Consider the following 24866-nt stretch of genomic DNA (forward strand, 5'->3'; position numbering starts at 1 on the left):
GTGTTATTAATGTTCTATGGCAAAATGACCAATTTTTCACAATGATGCTTTATCGAAATACAAGGATTTACTATAAGTTCATCGATGTACACCTGTCGTGATCAACCACAAATTGTTTTCTTAAGACACTGTAAAGAACACAACACAGTTTCGTATGTCAATGAGCACGGAAAAATGTCAAACTTTGCAAAGGAAATCTAAGATCATAATATGCACAACACTCAATGTTCCCTATTTTAGGAAAATTTAGACCTCGTTTCTGAAAAAGAAACTTTTCGTAAATAGTTGCAAAAACTCAATTCAATACGAATTTGTTTTTTTTTTTTATTTCCATTTATTTTTTGTATAGAATATTTCATTTCGTTTCCTCTATTTTTAGATTTTTTCCCATCACATTGTTCTTGTTGCTATTTTTCTAGCTGTCTCTACTTTCATTTCTTTCTCATCTCATCTTGTTATCTTAACAGCCGTATACCGTGCTTGACTTTAGACATTTTGTAGTTTTTGTTGTTATTGTTGTTACTTAGTTTTTTCCCCATTTATTTGTTTGTGTTGTTTCACCAACATTTCCTACTTAATGGCCCTGACTGCATTTCGATACTTAAAAAAACTGAGAAGTGGAAAAAACGAAGAAGAAAAACTAGAAAGAAAACTGATAGTTGTGAACAGTAGATAGCACTAAAAGAAGAAGAAGCAGTACAAAAACAAAGGAAAGCAAAAAGGAACTGAATGAAATCAAATGTCATAAGCTGTCTTTGCAATTAAATGTGTCAACAAGGTTGACTTTTTGATAAGATTTTCTCTTACGGGGTTACTTTTAGTGTGAAATGCTTTCATTTTTCACAAATACAATGACAGCCGAGCAGCTGCAGCTGAACACACACACACAGAGCTCAAATTTACACATTCACTAAGCCGTGCTGAAGTGCCGGTTAAAAAACAAAATTGGAAAAGAAAAGAAAACCTGACACAAGAAATCTTTGGGCATCCCTGACCCACCCCATCCCGTTTTTTGGTTGGCATGTAAAGTCATGATAAAACCACTTTGTATGCACTCAAGTTTGTGTTAAAGTGATAATAAAAGACGCACTCATCTTGTAATGGAGAGTGGTCATGAGGGGTGATGGGGTGAGACATTTGTACAACAACACAAAAAACTACGACAATCCATTAGATAAGTGCTAAAAGAAAATTTATGCTCAAATAATTGGTTAGACAAGTGTTAGGACATAATTTTACATGACAGGTTTATCAAAAGTAAAATTTGTGTGTGCATTTTGACATTACACGCACAAGAGTGTCATATAGACTTTTATGAAGAAAATGTAATTTTTTAAAAAAATATTTTGGAATACCTGGAATGAATTTGCGTAATTAAAAATATACAAATTGACTAATTTATGTTGTAGGACAGAAAAAAAACTTTATGTTTTAAAAATTTGACAGCTTTAAGAATATTATTTTTCGGGCGTTAAGTGACGGGAATACCAATCTATTTATTAACCAATAAGGAAAGTAGTAAAGTCGGACGGGGCCAACTATATGATACCCTTCACCACTTTGTCTATATTCAAAAGATGTATCCCAACAGACGTCGCATTTTTAAAGGAATGAAATTTGATTCATAAACATTTCATTCTGCAACCGATACTAAATTTTTATTTTTTTGGTCAGATATAGTATCTGAATCGATTTCCGGGAAACTTAACACACATCATTCTATACATAATTCATTTCGCTGTGCCAAATTTCGTGCAAATCGAAAGATATATAGGGACTTTGGTAGACCATTCACATTAAATCGGACGAAAAAATATATGGGAGCTATATCTAAATCTGAACCGATTTCCGGGAAACTTAACACACGTCATGCTATACCTAATTCATTACGCTGTGCCAAATTTCGTGAAAATCGAATGATATATATGGACTTTGTGGACCATTTACATTAAATCGAACGAAAATATATATGGGAGCTATATCTAAATCTGAACCGATTTTCAGGAAACTTAACACACATCATTCTAGACCTAATTCATTACGCTGTGCCAAATTTTCTGAAAATCGAATGATATATAGGGACTTTGTTTCACCATTTACATTAAATCGGACGAAAATATATATGGGAGCTATATCTAAATCTGAACCGGTTTTCAGGAAACTTAACACAGATCATTCTAGACCTAATTCATTACGCTGGGCCAAATTTTGTGCAAATCGAAAGATATATAGGGACTTTGATACGCCATTTTCTTTAAATCGGACGAAAATATATATGGGTGCTATATCTAAATCAGAACCGATTTTTCCCAATTTCAAGAGGGTTCGTCCTTGGCTGTGAGCTGTGCCAAATTTCATCCAATTCGGATCATAAATTCGACCTGTACTTTGTTTACAATTTAACATGGACAGACGGACGGACATGTATAAATCGACTCAGAAAGTGATTCTATGCATATTCTTAAAAGGAACCATGGGTCTATCTCGATTACTTTTGCCTGTTAAAAAAAATATGCACAAAAGTTGCCATTTTAATGGTAACTTTATAGTGTCTCTCTCATAAAAGTCCTACTCTATATTTGCAAAAAAAATTCTGCATAGCAGAAATTTCCTGGCCGTTAGTCCTGGTTTGGCCATCGTTTGTGGTGCTTCACCGCTCTTTGACCACGATCGTTTTCGCTGAGAGTATTCGTATGTGTTCCATTTCTCATCTCCAGTCACCATCCGTTTAAGAAATGGGTTTATCTCATTCCTTTTGGCCAAGGCTTCGCAGATGGAAATTCGATCCATCCTATTTTTTCTGTTAATAGATGTGGCAACCAAACATTGAGCTTCTTTTTTAATTCAGCTTTGTGTAAATGGCTTAAAACACTTTTATGGTTGATGTTTAGCTCCTGGGCGATGTTACGAATGCTAACATGCCGATCAACTTCCATCATTTCTCCGATTTTATCGACATTTTGACGACCGGCCTAATGGAAAATTTTCCCCAACCAAATATTAACCAAGAACCGGTCCGACATGCCAATATTGGGGCTGTACAAACTTATAATACCCTGACAACATAGTTGTGTAGGGTATAATTACCATCACCAGATGATGGTCATGATGCGTTAAAACCCATGTTTTGGGTGCCTCATTCGGGAATTGGCATGTGTGTACTAAAAAGTAGCTGGTTTAAGCAACTTGCAACGCTTGCAAATTTCTTGCAACGCTGCAAATCGTTGAATATTTTTATCAAAATGCGTGTTCTGTAAAGAAAGTCATTCCACATATCACGCATAATAATGGCATTATTTAGAGGTGAGTTCGGTGAGAATTTTATTTAACGTTCGGAAAGGCTTTATAGACCGTCCGATTTTAGGCAATGGACTATATGTTAAAGTTGACGTCTATATAGACACGCTCGATTTAATTGGCGAATAGGAAGACACTATCGAAGCATTCTTTGGTGAGATACTGGCCGAAATGTAGGAAAGTGTATGTATAATGTGGACTAATCGAGTGGACGATTTGATGTGAAATCACGTTCTGCATTTTCTTCTTTGAAAAAGTTTTCTATATGTCTTAAAAATCACCATTTATATTTGAAATAATTATTTTTTTTTTTGTACAAATTTTCACCATTAAAAACCCATTTTAAATTCTAAAATTTAGAAATATTTCAATTTACCATTACTAACCGCAGTCATTACCTATAAATTACCCTAAAAACGTAAACAACACACACACACACACAAATTCTTAATCGCCAACTGTTTTCTTCTTTTCTTTTTTTCGTTGCAGTCTAGTGTAACCAAACGTCTTGATTTGCTGTGGAAATTTTTAAAGCCCGTTTCATTTGCGCTCATCGGCAAAGAAATTAATTTTGCCGTTTTGGATGGTAAAGTCGTTGGTTACGGTGCCCTGTTGGTGTTACTCGGAAGTCTGGTAATTATAATGTTTTTGTTTTTTCTTTTGTTATTGTTTTTGTGTTTTATTTTTGCTTTGGAGTAAAAGTGTGTTGCTTGCTGCACGGTGTTATGCTGCTATGCTCTGAAAATCGTTCAGCTTTGACCAAAAATGTGCTGCACATAAAGTTATGGTAGTGGTTTTGCATTGTTGTAATCCGGAAAGAGTTGCACAGGAAAAAAAACGAAGGATCTCCCATTCCCCAAAAAAAAGGAAGCCAAAAAACAAAAACATTGGCAACAAAGTTATACATGTTGTTAGTTTGCTACGGCTGCTCTATATGAGAAAAACGGAGGAGGATTGTTTTCATTCCCGGTTTGTTGTTGTTATTCATTTGTTTTTGTATTTTCGGGCACTTCGTTGGCTTATAACAATGGTCGAAATGGTGGTCATTGTGTTTATAAATGTATGAGGAAAATGGCGTTTTTAATGCATAATACCCTGCTACATATGTACGTACGTGTGTGGCTGTGTGTGTATTTGTATTTTGTCCCGGGTCCGAAAAGTCTAAGAAGAGAAACATGAAACGTCCATGTGCAAAAAAAAAAATATAGCTATGAAAAAAATCGCTTTTTAAACAATAAATTAAAATGTTTTTGTTTTTCAGTTTTGTTTTTTATTATTTTCCACATTTTTCCGCCGGTTGTTCTCTTGAAATTGTTAACAATGCAAAATTTCCTATGATTTTTCTTTATGCTAAGCATGATATTTTTTGCTTTGTAAATGGTACTATTCTGAGGAATGATAGCGTTTTAAAAAGGGAGCACAAAGTACAAATACTTATACTCCCTACTGTTCGGCACTGAGTGCACTTCCCTTCAAACTCGTTAATATATTTTAGGACCGTTGGTTGGGGAAGAAGAAATCCATTGGCCGGTCGACGAAAATCGGAGAAATTATCGAAGATGAAGGGCATGTTAGCAATCGTAACAGCATCCAGGAGCTAAAAATCGACCATTAAACTCTTTCAAACCATTTACACAAAGCTGGATTCAAAAAGAATCTCGATGTTTGGGTGCCACTTGACAGAAAAGATAGAATGAATCGAATTTCCATCTGCGAAGCCTTGTCCGAACGAAATGAGATAGACCTATTTCTTAAACGGATGATGACTGGAGATGAGAAATGGATCACATACGATAACTCTGTGCGAAATCGATCGTGGTCAAAGAGAGGTTAAGCACCTCAAACGGTGGCCAAACCAGGACTAACGGCCACGAAGGTTCTGCTATGCATTTGGTGGGACTGGAATGGGATTATTTCTTATGAATTGCTTCCATATGGCCAAACGCTAAATCCTAACCTCTACTGTCAACAACTGGACCGCTTGAAGATAGCAATTGAGCAGAAACGACCAGAATTGATCAACAGGAGAGATGTCGTGTTCCACCAGAACAACGCTAGGTCACACACATCTACAGTGACTCCATCCGCCGTACAGTCCGTAGGGGAGACTGGGGCACATTTTCCAAAATGTTTTTTCTTGAAGTGTATTTTTACGCCATACAATAAAAAAGTGGTCACTTTACGTTTTGGTTGATTTGACCCTCAGAAAATTGACCGATCATTATCTAAACAGCCGCTCTAAGTATTTGGTCACATCCCCTTCACCTTGTAAAATATGTGATGTTCTGAATATAATAATTGCCTCTAGAGCGACTAGAAAATCTGACAAAATTAAAGTTTTAGGTTCATTGCATCCCCTGAATGAAATCTCAACTTCACCGAAAACTATATGCGTCGTCCTTGACCATAATCGGAACTTCATGTACAATTTCAAAGCGATCAGCACGACATTTCCGTCCTCTAATAGAGTAATAGTAATAATATGCACATAATCACCTGTACTTAATCACGTATAACTCCCGCATCGGAGTACATACAGCCATATAATTGGTATCAATTTGAAAGCCAACAACTCATCTTGGACATACTATCACCATCTCGAGTATATGTCCTTCAGGAGCAAGTATATACGCCCCAGAATAAAAATTTTATAATTTTTCACACAAAAGTCAGGGCCCATTAGACCCGCTAAATATTGGCCGACCTTTATCAAAACACGCATGCTTATTCTTAGGTCCGATCCCCTTCTCCATGTAAAATTTCACGATGTTCGGACCATAAATGCGGCCTCTGGAGCGACTAGAAAATCCGACAAAAATTTAGTATTTGGTCCATTTCATCCCCTAAATATTAACCGATCTTTATCAAAAACAATAGGGGTCTTCATTGGCCAGAACCCATCCTACATGCAAAATTTCGTGAAGATTGGTCCATAACTGTGGGCTGTATCGTGTTTACATATTATAATGGACAGACGGACACACATGTCTAGATCGACTCAGCTAGTCGAGATATGACGATCGGTATACTTAAAGGTGGGTCTAGGACCAATATTTCGAGGCGTTACAAACTTTTGGGGGTGCACAAAGCTATAATACCCTGACAACATAGTTGTGTAGGGTATAATTATAAATATAGGTAAATTTTTTCGGGTAGCCCCCATATAAGGGTACCCACAATTTTCGGTATTTTTGGGTTCTTGAGCGCGGTTTTCAACCGAATTTGCTGAAATTTGGTACATTTGGGTACCAAATTTCCCCACTAAAAATTATAAATATAGGTCCACTTTTTCTGGTAGCCCCCATATAAGGGTACCTCCCAATTTCCAGTTTCTGGGGGGTTTTTACCGGATTTTTTCACCGAATTGGCTGTAATTTAGTAATTTGAGTTCTCATAGCTAATAGCTAATATCTCCACAAAAAATTATAAATATACGTCAATTTTTTCGGTTGGCCCCCATATAAGGGTACCCCCAATTTTCAATATTTTGAGGTTCTTGAGCGCGTTTTTCAACCGAATTAGCTGAAATTTGGTGTTTTGTAGTCGTATACGGTAAAAAATCTCTCCACCAAAAATTATTAATAATGTAATATATCAGTAGACATTTAGGCATCCCCTGAGGATTTTATACCCTACCATGCGTTATCAGTATCAGTCCACTTTTTGGATCTTACATATTTTAGGAAAACTCCCCATTAAAAATTGCTGAAGTTTGTATTTGGTGTACATAATGGTTTACATAAATCCGGTTGTAGAATTATCGGTATATGCCCACTTTTTGGTATGTTCCCTATATTTTCATTGCATGTATCTGTCAGTATAACTATGGTGGAGGGTATCCAAAAGTCCGGCTGGGCCGAACTTAACGCTTTTTCACTTTTTTTTTGCAAATAGAGAGCAGGGCTTCTATGAGGGAGGAAGTTACCTTTAAAATGGCAACAAATCATACAACAAAACGGAGCATATCGGACATTCCGAATCATATTAAATAAAGTCCTATATTTCATATGGATTCTGTTCCCCAACCTAATACTTCGATGATTGATGCCGCAAATTCAAAACTAACCTAAATTAAGCAATAATTTTAATATGATCATAACTAACTTCATAATTGACAAAATATATTAAAAACATTCTGGCTTTAAAACCTATCATTCCACTTAAAACTATTTCCTTTATAACAATTTCATTTGCAGCGGTATTTAGCCATTCCGAAAATGTTGTTGTTTTCATTCATTATTAAACGAAATTTACATTGTTGTTGTTGTGAAATTTTTATTCATTTATATATTTATGTGTGTGTGTGTGTTTTTTCTATTTATTTACAGTTTCGTTTAGGCTTCGCCTATATATCCACATATGGCGGAAATCTGTCGAGAAAAGAACGTGGCTACATTACAATTTCCGGCTTTCCCAAAGCAACTGTCCAAGTAAGTTTCCGTTAACGTGTCACTTTAAGAATATTTTGAATTTTTTCACCGTTTTTTCGCTACACAAGTGGTTGGTGTCCAAAAACACAAACACAAGCTCAGACACAGCCAAACAAATTTAAATATATGGGTGCTTGTCCATGAAGAGTGGGGTTTATATGTCAACTCTGAAATTTGAGTGGCGCGCGGCTAAATACCATGTGGCTTATTTGGTTAAAGGCAAAGTGAAGTTGTTCCGACCGTGTTCCGTGTTATATGAAGCCACAAAAGCCCAGCAATTGTTTCTATGGAAAATGAGAACATGTTATTGTGGAAAACAACAAAAACTAAAGAAACAATAACAAGGGATCGTATATTTTGGGATTTTTTTGGAAAAGCTAAATTTATTTTGAAAGTGATTTGAGGCTGTTGAATAAAAATCAAAGTTTGGAAAATAATATCAAATATACAAGAACCAGAGGGGAAACTATATCAATAGGAGAGTTAGTTTTCTCTAGCTTATGGAAAAAATTCCGATTTCATTCCCAAGTATGCATTTTGGAATCGTCATGGTACTTCTGATTTGGGAACCGCCGAATCCTGCTTGTTTTGTTTAGATGTAATCTCTATTTTTTAACTTCCATTTTTTTACTTCAACCCAATATTCATATTACCAAAAAAATAAAAAGAACAATTTTCAAATGAAGTTAGTCTTTGCCTTACATACAACTAACTATTTATGTTTTATTTTCGTGTTTATGTGAGGGAGAGAAATCATTCCAAACGAGTATACGTGGTGCAACAATGCAACCACAAAACCAACAAAAACAGTTGTGTTAGTTTTCGGGCCATGTCAGCGTTTAACCATGCCACCACCTATAAACTCCAACTCTGACTCGTAGGTTAACTTGGGTTTTTTTCTGGAGGTTTCTTGCTCTGTTTGTTTTAGGCAATTTCCACAAAAACATAATATTAAAATGTTTTGGTTTTAGGGTTTTGGGAATGTTTTTTATGGTATCCAAAATAAAATCGAGGGTATATTAATTTGGGTGTTCCGTTTGTCACACCATACAATGTTCAATATTACTACTAGGGCGAAATCGGCACATAACGTATGAAACATAATATGATTCTTTCGAATTGTAATCCAAATTATTCTAAAATTAACAGCTGAGTTCTACAGTATTCTACAGTAAATTTTTGTTAAAAATGTATAAAGTAGTTATTAGTTGACGTCCAGTAATTGACGAATTGCAGCGAAACTTTGCCTGCAGGTTCGGTTTTAGTCAAAGACGACATATATTAATTTTCGTATTGAAAGATTAATATTTGGTAGACCAAATACTTTATATTTATCAGCTAGTCACTTTAGAAACCGAACATCAGGAAATAACACGGTGGAGTATTTAGAGTGTCAATGGGACCAAAATGTCCTTTATATTGATGAAGTTTAGAATTTCATTGATAATCGATTAATACTTTTCATATCAAATGGAGAAAAAATGTTTTCGATTTTCGATGAAGATAGGTCAGTTTTTAGCGGGTCAAATATGTAGTGTGTGAAATAGTGTGAGAAATTAAGGACATGGACCCAAGAAGTTTAAAGTAGGGGAGACTGGGGCACCTTCGGGATCGGGGTACCTTCGGCAATCGCGTTTTCGATATGAAGCTCTCACCGTACATCACTAGTTTCGATACATAGGTATCGAATATCGAAATAAATAACTGACACAAAGTTTGAAATTTATAGCTAATAAGCTTATTTAGATACATAGGTTTTTGTATTTTTATAGATGTTTCTGTAATATTTCAATTCCATTTCCTAAGTATTTCGTGTATAAAATTTTTTCAAATTTTTAAGACAATATTATTAAAAAGTGGTTAACTACGATGTGTATTATTATAAAAATATAATGTTTTTACAAATCTGATCGAAAAAAATTAAAAAACTATAAAAAATACAATCGGGGTACATTCGGCATTTTAAAGTGGGCACATTCGGCCATATACAGATTGTGCAATATTATTTCCTTAAAATGTTTTTGATTTTTCTTTAAAACTAATCCTTTAATATGGCTCGAAATTGCATATATAAGATCAAACGTGCTTGTATTGTCGAAAATGCGATAGAAACCCCCTATTTCTGATGGTATGTACGACCTTGAGATTTCAACGTCCGCCGCTAGAAAATAAAGCCCTATAATTCAAACATTGTGTGGCGTATTAAAACCAAATAGAGTCTTTAGAGGATCAGAATTTCAACCAGACTGATAGCGATGACAATTACCCGGCTATGACTCTGGTGGCAAATGTGCCCCCATCAAATGCCGAAGCTACCCCGGGTTGGGGCACATTCGGCGAATTTGACTTTTTTTTACAAAACTGTAAAATTTTTTAACTAATACTATTTTTTTATATAGTTTTGGTACTATTTTTTATAATTAAGTGTCAGAGGACAATAATCAGCCATAAAGTTGTTATATATGTTGAATAAGTACTGAGATATAGAGCTCTAAAAAAAACGTGCCGAAGGTGCCCCAGTCTCCCCTACCAGCTATATTGTTGTATGTACCCGGATGTGGGAGATTTACTTAGATATATACAGGTATCTACGGGATGAAATGGGTCGTAAACTTCATTTTATTTATTTTTCATTGGGAAGGCGATTTGACCAACTAATGCGAATGGCTGCCTCAATATTTAACGGGTCAAACGAACCAACATTTTTTCAACAAAATGTACAAAAAACAAACTCATGGTCTGGGGGTGAAAATGTTAATAAATGCCTAAAAGCCTGTATGTTGTAAATGATGTGTCTGCTGATAAAATTATTTTCTTTTTAACATGCAATCCGTCTATTCTTGCTCGCAATCCTCATTCTATATCCGATCCTTATTTTCTTAAACCGTAGTCTAAATTAAAAAAAACGAGATTTTAAGGCGGTAAAATATTCTACAAAAATGTCGTTCATAATATTTTTAAACAAAGCCAAAACATCAATATGCGCATGCTTTCATCGCGTCTGAACCCTCATTAGCTATCAGTTAGAGAGTTAATTTTTTGATAAACTTATTTTCCCCCTTTTAATAATGTGCATATATCCTCGTTGTCCTATCAGCAGATCGGCAGATCTCGCCGTTGAGAAAATCTCGAAGCTTTTGGTTACAGGCCAGAAAATTCCTAGCATTCATTCAGTTATATATCTTGTAAGATTTTATTATATATCTTTTAAGATTTTATAAAAATATGTCCCGGGATCGATATATATATATATATATATATTGTTTATCAGAAACGGTATATATATGATAAATCAAACTCGATGTTTTGATCTATCTATTGTAAGCATTAGTGGGCATTTTTTAAAATTTGTTGTAAGATCGCTTTTTGGGTACCCGGAGAGAACAAAAAATTCCACGACGGCCGTTGTTGTTGTTCGACTAGGCCGAACTTTAAACGTTGAAAACGTTCACAAAATACCAAATCAAAGGAGATATCGTTATATCGGGATTATCCTTAAAAGTGGACCAATATCGTCAATCCAATGATAATTCAAAATACTAAGTCAAAGCCAATTTGATTAAAAAACTTGCCCAAACCCTCCATAACACCGTTACATCGGAGCTATCACAAATAGTGGACCCTACCGTGTATTATGTTTGTAGCTGACCAAAAAGGTTCTGAGTCGAGATATGCATGTCCGTCCGTCAGTCCTTCTGTCTGTTCCTGTTTTGTAAACAAAGTACAGGTCGCATTTATTATCCGAATTGGATGGCACAGTCCACGTATTTAAACTAAGGACGAACCCTATTGAATTTGAAAATCAGTTAAGATTTAGATATAGCTCCAATATATATTTCGTTCGTACAATTTTATGTAAATGAAGCATCATTGTCCTTATATTTCTTTGGATTTCCATGAAATTATGCATAGCATATCAAATTGAGTCTATAATGATGAATACGAAGAGTTTATTGAGATACCAACTGATAATTCGAAGTAAGAAAAACTGAATGAAAAATAATATGTTCTCCATCTTGGTATTTGAAATTTTAGTCACATTTACCATTTTAATTGGATGTTACCTGCCAATTCTAACTTTGGGTACAAAAATCTTTCACTGTAGGACCAATTTTTATTTTCCTATTGGGTGAAATTTATTAGTGATCACTTATTGTATTCCCATGTTAATTATTTATTAGGACATGACATTCTGATGTCGAATCTGATCAAAATTTTCCGTAATATTACACACTTATATACCTTTGTTTAAATTCTGTGGGAATTGATGCAGATTCTTAGCAATAGTAAACGCTGCCGACTATAGCACACTTCCCTCTAACATTTTTATTAATTTTTGTTTTGGATTCTTTTTCGGGCAAATATTGCACGTATGAATGTCTGCCTATTTAGTTGTGTATTCAAATTGAGCGTTTTTTCGGCCATAACATAACAGTAACAGTTGTTGCTTTGCTATGTTTTTTTTTACTTTATTTTGGTGTTAGTTTTTAACATATTTTTTGGGGGTTTAACCCGAAAAAAATGTTTTTTCGAATGGACTGGCAGTCAGTTAGCCGAGCCTGGTGCATTGCGGTGAACTGAGGTTATGTTGAGTTAAATATGTGGTTGCCACTTCATGTTGTTCTGAAATAAGCGGGACTTTTTCCAATTACACCCCAAGCAATTCAATTTCCTTTTGATATTTTGCCGGGGAACTTTGAAATTTTTTCAGATGGAAATGTGTTTGTGAAGTAAATTTGATAATTGGTGGGAATTTGGTGTGTAAGGAAATTAAATACTGTTCGAAAAAGGAAACAAGATATATCATTTGTTCAAAGTTGTTTTTTTTTACATTTAATTTGAAATACATTAATTACCATTTTTAAACTGAATAATTAATGCAAAAATAAAAATTGGTATTCAATTGACGTGATTAATTACGTAAATCCAAAACAAATTAGAATCTATTTAAAGGAGAGGAAATTTCTCGACCATTTTAATTATGTTTGCTAGCCCACAAATCCCATAAGATTCCCAAATTGTCACACGCTTCAATTTCCGAAAAGATTTATAACCGTAAATACATTTCCTGTAGCAAAAAAGAGAAACAGATTCCTCCAAACGTGACTTAAATAATGTAATTAAAGAAAAAAAACACTAGCCTAATAATTATTTTTGGCTGCCGTTTTTCGAAATTCCACAATTAATTTTCTAATTTTTGGACAATTTTAATTTGTTACCATTGTTCCCTGTTGTTGCCTTTTTTATTTTCAATTTTTTATATTTGTGTTTATTGCTTTAAATTAGAAACGCATAATTTTTGCCCATGTTCTTCTCTGTTCCGACTCCTGGCAAAGTCATAATAAGTTTTTGTTGGTATTTTATTTGTTTTTAGACCATTTCCTTTTTTATTTTTGTTTCTTCATCTGTTCATGAATTTTATTGTTTTCGTAAGGTCTCTATCGTTTTCTGTGGATTCGTTGGCTTCCTTCCGATATTAAAACACATTTCCCATTAGCAGCAGCGGCAGCGGATGTGGAATTTTTTTTTGTTTGCTCCCAGCTGAATATGTTTTTCTTATGAGAAAACACAGTGGGTTCATTTTTTTGAAGAAAACATAATTGTTGAGAAAACATTTGGCGCTTGAAAAAATATTCTTTAAAAAATCCACGCCTTCTATTGGCCCTTGAAAAAAATATTCTTTAAAAAATCCACGCTTTCTATTGGCCCTTGAAAAAAATATTCTTTAAAAAATCCACGCCTTGTATTGGCCCTTGAAAAAAATATTCTTTGAACAATACACGCCTTGTATTGGCCCTTGAAAAAATATTCTTTAAAAAATCCACGCCTTGTATTGGCCCTTGCAAAAAATATTCTTTAAAAAATCCACGCCTTGTATTGGCCCTTGAAAAAAATATTCTTTAAAAAATCCACGCCTTGTATTGGCCCTTGAAAAAATATTCTTTAAAAAATCCACGCCTTGTATTGGCCCTTGAAAAAATATTCTTTAAAAAATCCACGCCTTCTATTGGCCCTTGAAAAAAATATTCTTTAAAAAATCCACGCCTTGTATTGGCCCTTGAAAAAAAATATTCTTTAAAAAATCCACGCCTTGTATTGGCCCTTGAAAAAAATATTCTTTAAAAAATCCACGCCTTGTATTGGCCCTTGAAAAAAATATTCTTTAAAAAATCCACGCCTTGTATTGGCCCTTGAAAAAAATATTCTTTAAAAAATCCACGCCTTGTATTGGCCCTTGAAAAAAATATTCTTTAAAAAATCCACGCCTTGTATTGGCCCTTGAAAAAAATATTCTTTAAAAAATCCACGCCTTGTATTGGCCCTTGAAAAAAATATTCTTTAAAAAATCCACGCCTTGTATTGGCCCTTGAAAAAAATATTCTTTAAAAAATCCACGCCTTGTATTGGCCCTTGAAAAAAATATTCTTTAAAAAATCCACGCCTTGTATTGGCCCTTGAAAAAAATATTCTTTAAAAAATCCACGCCTTGTATTGGCCCTTGAAAAAAATATTCTTTAAAAAATCCACGCCTTGTATTGGCCCTTGAAAAAAATATTCTTTAAAAAATCCACGCCTTGTATTGGCCCTTGAAAAAAATATTCTTTAAAAAATCCACGCCTTGTATTGGCCCTTGAAAAAAATATTCTTTAAAAAATCCACGCCTTGTATTGGCCCTTGAAAAAAATATTCTTTAAAAAATCCACGCCTTGTATTGGCCCTTGAAAAAAATATTCTTTAAAAAATCCACGCCTTGTATTGGCCCTTGAAAAAAATATTCTTTAAAAAATCCACGCCTTGTATTGGCCCTTGAAAAAAATATTCTTTAAAAAATCCACGCCTTGTATTGGCCCTTGAAAAAAATATTCTTTAAAAAATCCACGCCTTGTATTGGCCCTTGAAAAAAATATTCTTTAAAAAATCCACGCCTTGTATTGGCCCTTGAAAAAAATATTCTTTAAAAAATCCACGCCTTGTATTGGCCCTTGAAAAAAATATTCTTTAAAAAATCCACGCCTTGTATTGGCCCTTGAAAAAAATATTCTTTAAAAAATCCACGCCTTGTATTGGCCCTTGAAAAAAATATTCTTTAAAAAATCCACGCCTTGTATTGGCCCTTGAAAAAAATATTCTTTAAAAAATCCACGCCTTGTATTGGCCCTTGAAAAAAATATTCTTTAAAAAATCCACGCCTTGTATTGGCCCTTGAAAAAAATATTCTTTAAAAAATCCACGCCTTGTATTGGCCCTTGAAAAAAATATTCTTTAAAAAATCCACGCCTTGTATTGGCCCTTGAAAAAAATATTCTTTAAAAAATCCACGCCTTGTATTGGCCCTTGAAAAAAATATTCTTTAAAAAATCCACGCCTTGTATTGGCCCTTGAAAAAAATATTCTTTAAAAAATCCACGCCTTGTATTGGCCCTTGAAAAAAATATTCTTTAAAAAATCCACGCCTTGTATTGGCCCTTGAAAAAAATATTCTTTAAAAAATCCACGCCTTGTATTGGCCCTTGAAAAAATATTCTTTAAAAAATCCACGCCTTTTATTGGCCCTTGAAAAAATATTCTTTAAAAAATCCACGCCTTGTATTGGCCCTTGAAAAAAATATTCTTTAAAAAATCCACGCCTTGTATTGGCCCTTGAAAAAAATATTCTTTAAAAAATCCACGCCTTGTATTGGCCCTTGAAAAAAATATTCTTTAAAAAATCCACGCCTTGTATTGGCCCTTGAAAAAAATATTCTTTAAAAAATCCACGCCTTGTATTGGCCCTTGAAAAAAATATTCTTTAAAAAATCCACGCCTTGTATTGGCCCTTGAAAAAAATATTCTTTAAAAAATCCACGCCTTGTATTGGCCCTTGAAAAAAATATTCTTTAAAAAATCCACGCCTTGTATTGGCCCTTGAAAAAAATATTCTTTAAAAAATCCACGCCTTGTATTGGCCCTTGAAAAAAATATTCTTTAAAAAATCCACGCCTTGTATTGGCCCTTGAAAAAAATATTCTTTAAAAAATACACGCCTTGTATTGGCCCTTGAAAAAAATATTCTTTAAAAAATCCACGCCTTGTATTGGCCCTTGAAAAAAATATTCTTTAAAAAATCCACGCCTTGTATTGGCCCTTGAAAAAAATATTCTTTAAAAAATCCACGCCTTTTATTGGCCCTTGAAAAAATATTCTTTAAAAAATCCACGCCTTCTATTGGCCCTTGAAAAAAATATTCTTTAAAAAATCCACGCCTTGTATTGGCCCTTGAAAAAAATATTCTTTAAAAAATCCACGCCTTGTATTGGCCCTTGAAAAAAATATTCTTTAAAAAATCCACGCCTTGTATTGGCCCTTGAAAAAAATATTCTTTAAAAAATCCACGCCTTGTATTGGCCCTTGAAAAAAATATTCTTTAAAAAATCCACGCCTTGTATTGGCCCTTGAAAAAAATATTCTTTAAAAAATCCACGCCTTGTATTGGCCCTTGAAAAAAATATTCTTTAAAAAATCCACGCCTTGTATTGGCCCTTGAAAAAAATATTCTTTAAAAAATCCACGCCTTGTATTGGCCCTTGAAAAAAATATTCTTTAAAAAATCCACGCCTTGTATTGGCCCTTGAAAAAAATATTCTTTAAAAAATCCACGCCTTGTATTGGCCCTTGAAAAAAATATTCTTTAAAAAATCCACGCCTTGTATTGGCCCTTGAAAAAAATATTCTTTAAAAAATCCACGCCTTGTATTGGCCCTTGAAAAAAATATTCTTTAAAAAATCCACGCCTTGTATTGGCCCTTGAAAAAAATATTCTTTAAAAAATCCACGCCTTGTATTGGCCCTTGAAAAAAATATTCTTTAAAAAATCCACGCCTTGTATTGGCCCTTGAAAAAAATATTCTTTAAAAAATCCACGCCTTGTATTGGCCCTTGAAAAAAATATTCTTTAAAAAATCCACGCCTTGTATTGGCCCTTGAAAAAAATATTCTTTAAAAAATCCACGCCTTGTATTGGCCCTTGAAAAAAATATTCTTTAAAAAATCCACGCCTTGTATTGGCCCTTGAAAAAAATATTCTTTAAAAAATCCACGCCTTGTATTGGCCCTTGAAAAAAAATATTCCCTTGAAAAAAATATTCTTTAAAAAATCCACGCCTTGTATTGGCCTTTGAAAAAAATATTCTTTAAAAAATCCACGCCTTGTATTGGCCCTTGAAAAAAATATTCTTTAAAAAATCCACGCCTTGTATTGGCCCTTGAAAAAAATATTCTTTAAAAAATCCACGCCTTGTATTGGCCCTTGAAAAAAATATTCTTTAAAAAATCCACGCCTTGTATTGGCCCTTGAAAAAAATATTCTTTAAAAAATCCACGCCTTGTATTGGCCCTTGAAAAAAATATTCTTTAAAAAATCCACGCCTTGTATTGGCCCTTGAAAAAAATATTCTTTAAAAAATCCACGCCTTGTATTGGCCATTAAATTCCGAAAATTCTAAATCCCCATGTTTCAACTTTTGAATTTTTTTTCCTAAAAATCCGTATTAAAAACTTCCCTCCCACTGTGCCAAAAAACGAACACAGCTGTGTACATTTACGGTTCATTTAAAACCATTAATTCATTCCGTTCCAAATATTTTGATATATGTATGTATGTGTATGACTGACTGCCTGTATGTTCTTGACACTCATTCATGTGTCCATTTTCCGTGTTCCACTTAAAGAAAAAGTTTTCCTTGGAGGCCATCACCTATTAAAAATAACGTAACATAACAGATGGACCCTCACAAAATGGTAAACGGCGACCAACTGACCAACCGCCTATCTTGCCAACTGCTTGTCCATCTACCTCCCAACCCCAAAAAAAAAAATTTTATTAACATTTCACATGGTGTATAAAGAGATGGGAAAAAATAAAGAAGCGAAAAAGAAGCCAAAAATGCCATTGATTCATTAAGAAGGAACAGAAAGGAGAATAATGGAATTTGGTTTTTATTCGTCTAGTGTGTTTCCGTTTTTTTCTGTCATGATAAAACTCATTACCTTACCCCACAACTGGTAGATGGCGATGGTGTGGAGCAGAAAAGCATTTGTTGCTTAAGAAATGTGTTTTTAATGACAACTCATTGCAAAGATATCAACACAGCGATGAAGGCCATGATTGAGGGAAAAAACGAAGAAAGAAAAACCGTCGTTGAATCCCAAAGTGGAAATTACTTCGCACCACAACTGATGCATTCATAGAAGATGTGCATGAGATTCGTGTATTTTTTTTTCTTTCTTCATTGTCTTTTTCATTGCCGGAGACACCTTTTATGGCATGCCATATAACCATCATTTCATTTGCCAAAAAAAGAGAACTTGAAAAAATTCCTATTGTCTTCATCTTGTCTAATGTCCTTAAAAGATCTATGTAATGTTTTAGGGGTATGAGTGGTTAGATGAGAGGTTTGTAACACATGTTTATAAATGCTGATTTTTGCACTACAAGCCTGCATTTTTTTTGAAGACTAGTTTTCAAGGACTTTTCCAACTATAAGCGTGGATTTTTTAAAGAGTATTTTTTAAGTACTCTCCAAGTATGTATTTTTAGAGAATATTTTCTTCAAGGACTTTCCATGCATGGATTTCAAAAGCATATTTTATTCAAGGAATCTCAACGCATTCAAACGTGGTTTTAAAAAAATATTTTTTAGGAATCTTGAAACTTAATTTTTTTAAATATATTTTTTCAAGGTTTATCTATGTTTAGAACAATATTTTCTTCAATCGTGTATTTTTAAGGATCAGATAATAATTTTGGGATGAAATGGCCCGAATAACTTAGTTTGTTTTTTTTTTTCAGTCCATCTATAGGCTACAATTTAAACCCGAATATCACAACACAACCCACGGTGAGGGGAATCTGAACAGAACAGAATGACAACTGTGGCTGTAAGTGTAAGTTGTGTAGGGTACCATATGGTCCGACTATACTGATCCAATCACTGATTTAAAGAATATTTTATTCGAGCGTGAATTTTTAAATACTATTTTTATCGAGGACTCTTCAGAATGGAAATTTAAAGAAAAAATTTTAAGGACTCTCAACGACGTAGATTTTTAAATGTTTTTTAGTTCAACATTTTTAAGGAAGAATACAAGGCGTGCATTTTTTAAAGAATATTTTTCAGGGCCAATACAAGGCGTAGATTGTTTAAAGAATATTTTTTCATTGCCAATACAAGCCGTAGATTATTTAAAGAATATTTTTTCAGGCCTGGATTTTTTAAACAAGGACGATTCAAGGACGATTTTTTAGAGAAAAGTTTTCCAAGTACTCTTCAAGCTTGATTTTGAAGCCTGATTTAAAAAAAAAAATTGTCCAAGCAATCTTTTTTTAAAGAAAAAAGTTTTTAAAGAAAAAAGTCAAAAGACTCCAAGATTTCTCCAATCCTGGATTTTTTAAAGAAAATTTGTCCATGGATTCTCCTTAGTGGATTTTTTAAAATAAAAAAATCAAGGACTTTAATACCCTGATTTTTAAAGAAAGTATTTTAACGACTCTCTAAGACTGTATTTCTTGAAAAAAAAAAAAAACATTTTAAAGACTCTCTAAGCGTGGATTTGTTAATGAAAAAATTTCCAAGGACTTTCTAAGTATGGGTTGGTTAAAGAAACAAATTCCAAGGACTCTCTAAGCCTGGATTGCCCAAAGACAATATTTCCAAAGACTCTGTAAGGTTTTCCTAAGCGTGCATTTTTGAAAGAATATTTTTGTAAGGATTATCTAAGCCTGATTTTTTATATTTTCAAGAACTGTCGAGGCATCGTCTTTTCTCAGCAGAAATAGTATTTTTTAGCGTCAAAGATTAACGTCCTTGCCGCTTTTAATAGTTTCCCACATTTGACTATTCCTCTAGCATTTTCAAATAGGATTTTTTGGTTATTTTTTCGATTTTCTTAGCCGTCATTTCTTTTTATGTAGATTTCCTTATTTTCCATTCATAGCACAGCCATTCAAATAGTTTCTCCACCAAAAAACGAAGTTAAGAGAAAAACATTGCACGCAAATATTTCCTTTTTTGCTTTTGTATTTCCACTGATGAGACCTCTATTCGCTTTAGATTTACAATTAATGGAGGCTAAGGAAAACATGTATTGACTTCTTAGCGGGATCAAGGATATGCATTCAAGTGCTATGCCATTGTGTTGGCTATTAAAGTGGTCTGGTCATAAGTGGGGATGCCATCAATACCACCATGCAAATAGTTCAATTATTCAAATGCTATCAATAGAAATAATTTCTTAATCTTGGTTGTGAAGAAAAAAATTAAAATTCTCAGAATGCCATTTGAGGTTTCAATTCCAATAAATGTTGATAGGATAATTACCGTGAGTATTGTTAATGGTATACCATTCGTCTGTCTGGTATTTAAATATGTCAGGTAATTTGTAGGAGGAAGATTAAATTTTAAATAGCAAAAGGAACTTGGAACAATAATTTACAGAGAAGTTGTAGTGAAAAATTCCTACTCCAAAGAGATATCCTGACTACTATGCTCTGGGGTTCAATTTGTTCGGTGCTGGCAAAAGATGGTGCCAATAGTTTTTCGAATAATATTTTGGGAATTACAGGAAGAAATATAATATATTCGGACTTGAAGAGGGTAGCTGCAATTCGGACTTGAAGAGGGAAGCCGGAGAAAGTGTGCCATCTCTATTGGCTTTAGCAATAAGTCCATTGTAAAAGAATTATAGGCTCGGACGGAAAATTTATTGATGATGTGTGTCGTGAGGGTTTTGCTGGCAGGAGGAACACCTCTTTTGGGTTCCGCGCTCTCGATACAAACTGAGAACATTGCTATATCCGGACCTTTTTTTAAAGAAAAATGTGCAAGAATTCTCCAAGCCTAGATATTTTAAAGAAATTTTTTCTTAGGATTCTCCATCCTGGATTTTTAAAGAAAAATTGTCAAGGACTCTCCAAGCTTGGATTTTTTAAAGAAAATTTGTCAAGGATTCCCCAAGCTTAGATACTTTAAAGAACATTTTTCTAAGGACTCTCCAAGCCTGTATTTTTTAAAGAAAATGTGTCCAGGGAATCTTCAAGCGCGGTTTCTTAAAGAAAATATTTCAAAGGACTCTTTAAGCCTGGAGTTCATAAAGAAAAATGTTCAAAGGATTCTCCTAGCCTGTATTGTTAATAATGTTTTAGGATATGAGTGGTTAGTTGAGAGGTTTATAAATACTGATTTTTTAAATATTGTTTTTAAGGTATATTCCATCAAGGACAGCTACCGATAAGCGTTGTTCGAGCTATAAGCATGATTTTTTAACAGGATTTTTCAAACTATAAGCGTGGATTTTTTAAAGAGTATTTTTAAGGACTCTCCAAGCATGGATTTTTTAAAGAGTATTTTTAAGGACTCTCCAAGCATGTATTTTTTAAAGAGTATTTTTAAAGACTCCTAGGCATGGATTTTTTAAAGAGTATTTTTAAGGACTCTCCAAGCATGGATTTTTTAAATAATATTTTTTCTAGGTCTTCCCATGCATGGGTATTAAAAAATGGATTTTTAAAGAATATTTTTTTAAGACTGGAATGGATTGTTAAAAGAAAAATTCTTCAAGGACTCCCCAAGCGTATATTTTTTAAAGAAGCCTCTCACAGTCCGAAATTGCTGGAGGATGTTGGAGTAGGAATTTGTTGCATATATATCAATTTATGGCTTTGGGAACCGCCACTTGATACATGGATTTCATCACGTTCGCTATCGGCATCTGTTGACGTCCGATTGAATGACGTCTTGGATGATATCACGATAGCGCCTGAAGTGCTGACTGGTGTGTATCAGATGTGGATATCAGATGTGTAGAATGCCAGCCGGAACTGTCTAGTCAACGACACATTATGTTGCTAGATTGGCAGCATACTTGTCTCCTCATGGAGGTGATCGGAGCTCGTCATCTGGACACAGCAGGAGTGCGTTATTTCGTGTTGTTTGCAAGGATCTCCTATTCTAGCTGTTCTAGATACCATCCTTATGATTCAAAAATAAGGAAAATTCACACGATGATGAGGAGCTAGCCAAGATGTTGATCGGTACATGAACTTTGGTTTTGATTCCGTATTTTTCCGACACGTAATGTAGACTTTGTATGACAGTGAAATGTGCAGTGTTTTAAAGAGTAATGATTGACCTTTTTTAACCTTTTTAAAAAAACCTTATGCAACAAAAATACGAACACAAATTTTATGTAGCACTGAAATATATTTTTGTTGTAAATTTGCGTTTGAAGTGCTCATATAATTTGCAATATCTCGTTTACCCCAAGCATATGAAATATAATATTATTTATATACATTTCTCCTAACCCCTAAGGAACTATTTTAATAATATTTTTACTTCGTATTCTGATATGTACTCCATCAAATGGTAGTTGGCCCTCTTAAGAAGATAAAATAAATTTCTTAGAATTCAAAATACGTTTACAAGACATAAATCCTATTATTTTATTCACTCTTATTTTTTTATTGCTAAAATTAATTTGTCGTTTTTATTGTAATTTTCATTTTCTAGGCTGCCTTAGGACCCATTGCCTTGGATATGGCACGTGAACTTAACTCCGAGGCGGATATTGTTGCTTTGGCCAGGAATGTTTTAATCATATCCGTTTTGGCCATTATATTCACAGCACCATTGGGTGCTATTTTGATGTTACGTTTAGCTCCAAAATGGCTACAACACAGTCCGGCCGAACAAACAGATGAGGAAGCAGCGGAAGGGGAAGCCGTGCAGCAGGATGCTAACAACATCAATGGGAACAGCAACCACCTCTCCAATAACGGCACACAGCGGGCAATTCCAATCTAAACCGCAATCAATGTCAGTTTAATAGCAAATCATAAAGTTGATATAACAAAGTAACCGACAAAGCGACCGACCGAACGAAAGCATTGAAACAAGAGAAGGCGAACTGAAAAATCATGCAAAAATCCTAACCACCCACCCACCAATAGCAGCAACCACCCCTAGAATTCTATATTAATGTTCCTTGGAAAATAATTTCTTTGATATCACCACACTTCGCTGTAACATTTACATTTCGTTTTTTTTTTTCACCAACTCACCGCAGACAAGACGGACGACGTCAATGACTAGGATGACGGTGCTCTGACGTTGTCCGATGTTGGCGACAATGACTTTGATGATGAGGCTGTTGCTGCTTCTTCATACAACCATGACGTTGACTTTGATTTGAATTAATGCAAAATTCGACGAAGACGAAAAGCCAAAAGGAACAGAAAACAAGAAAATAAATAAAGACGCGTCATGTGATCAAATGAATAAATAAACATCAATCGTCGACAACTAAGTTAAATAAATGCGATTTAGGCTTAAATTTATGTAAATAAAACAAAAATTGTATATGGACGAAATGGGAATATTGTGAGGGATGAATGATTTTGGACCACGCTACGTGAAGTCTACGTAGAAAAATATTTAAATAAAATTTTATTAAAATTCAATATAAATCAATGTAACATATATATATTTATAGTACCAGATTTTTAAAAAAAAAAAAGTGTATGTGTACTTATTATATAACTGTATGCATTTAATTTTTTTTATTATAATAAATTAAAAATCGTGTTTATTTATAAATTAATTTCTTACTGTTAACATTTAATGACAAGGTGATAAGGTGACCATACGTCCTCTTTTTTAGAGGACAATCATCTATTTTAACTGGATGTCATCTATAAAATGTATGTCCTCTATCTGTCATCTATTTCTATAATCGGTCATCTTTGTCATCTATATTTTTAAAAACTTGATCAATATTTATTTTTGTAAATTAAAAAAATAAGTAAATAAATAATACCTTTTATGAAATTTGTTGGTATTTTAGACACACTTTCCAACCGAATTATCTTTTATTTTATATTTTGAGTTCTAATGGGGTAACAAATTTCCATCAAATATTATTAATTATTAAATTTTGGTATTTTTAGAGTTCCTGGGCACGTTTTGCAATCGATAAAGAAACCCGCTTTTATACCCTTCACCACACTGTGGTACAGGGTATTATGTCTTTGTGCATATGTTTGTAACAGACAAAAGGAAACGAGATAGACACATGGTTCCTTTTGAGAATATGCATAGAATCACTTTTTGAGTCGATTTATGCATGTCCGTCCGTCCGTCTGTTGGTGTTAAATTGTAAACAAAGTACAGGTCGCATTTATGATCCGAATTGGATGAAATTTGGCATAGGTCACTTATTCGGCCCAAGGACGAACCCTATTGAAATTGGGAAAAGTCGGTTCAGATTTAGATATAGCTCCCATATATATATTTAACCGATTTAATGTAAATGGTCCCTATATATCTTTCGTGAAAATCGGTCCAGATTTAGATATAGCTCCCATATATAGTTTCGTCCGATTTCATGTAAATGGTGCCCCAAAGTCCCTATATATCTTTTGATTTACACGAAATGTGACAAAACGTACTGAATTGAGCCTAGAGTGATGTCTGCCTTGTTTCGTGAAAATCGATCAGATTTAGATATAGCTCCTTTGGTGCACCATTTACAGGAAATGGTGCACCAAAGTCCCTATATATCCTTCGTTTTCCACGAAATTTGGCATAACGTACTTAATTGAGCCTAGAATGATGTCTGCCAAGTTTCATGAAAATCGGTCCTGATTTAGATATTGCTCCCATATATAGTTTCGTCCGATTTCATGTAAATGGTGCATCAAAGTCCCTATATATCCTTCGATTTCCACGAAATTTGGCATAACGTACTTAATTGAGCCTAGAATGATGTCTGCCAAGTTTCAAGAAAATCGGTCCAGATTTAGATATAGCTCCCATATATAGTTTCGTCCGATTTCATGTAAATGGTGCCCCAAAGTCCCTATATATCTTTCGAGTGACGTCTGCCAAGTTTCGAGAAAATCGGTCCAGATTTAGATATAGCTCCCATATATAGTTTCGTCCGATTTCATGTAAATGGTGCCCAAAGTCCCTATATATCTTTCGATTTGCACGAAATTTGGCATAACGTACTGAATTGAGCCTAGAGTGATGTCTGCCTTGTTTCGTGAAAATCGGTCCTGATTTAGATATTGCTCCCATATATAGTTTCGTCCGATTTCATGTA

At 34.0% G+C, this 24866-nt stretch overlaps 1 protein-coding gene across 1 annotated transcript in view; it reads left to right on the plus strand.

Moving 5' to 3' along the window:
- LOC133322097 (sodium/hydrogen exchanger 9B2-like) overlaps positions 1–22567 on the plus strand; it is a gene marked incomplete at its 5' end in the record, with an annotated part of 30518 nt that extends 7951 nt beyond the window's left edge. Inside the window, 3 exons of the mRNA XM_061531164.1 lie at positions 3787–3930; positions 7626–7727; positions 22274–22567. Of these exons, the coding sequence (XP_061387148.1) occupies positions 3787–3930; positions 7626–7727; positions 22274–22567 (540 nt within the window). The remainder of the gene's footprint in view (positions 1–3786; positions 3931–7625; positions 7728–22273) is intronic.
- Positions 22568–24866: the final 2299 nt, after the last annotated feature.

The sequence above is a fragment of the Musca vetustissima genome, unplaced genomic scaffold, assembly GCF_032173495.1.
Source record: "Musca vetustissima isolate MV318-11 ecotype Yass unplaced genomic scaffold, APGP_CSIRO_Mvet_v1 utg15412, whole genome shotgun sequence".
Lineage (NCBI taxonomy): Eukaryota > Metazoa > Arthropoda > Insecta > Diptera > Muscidae > Musca > Musca vetustissima.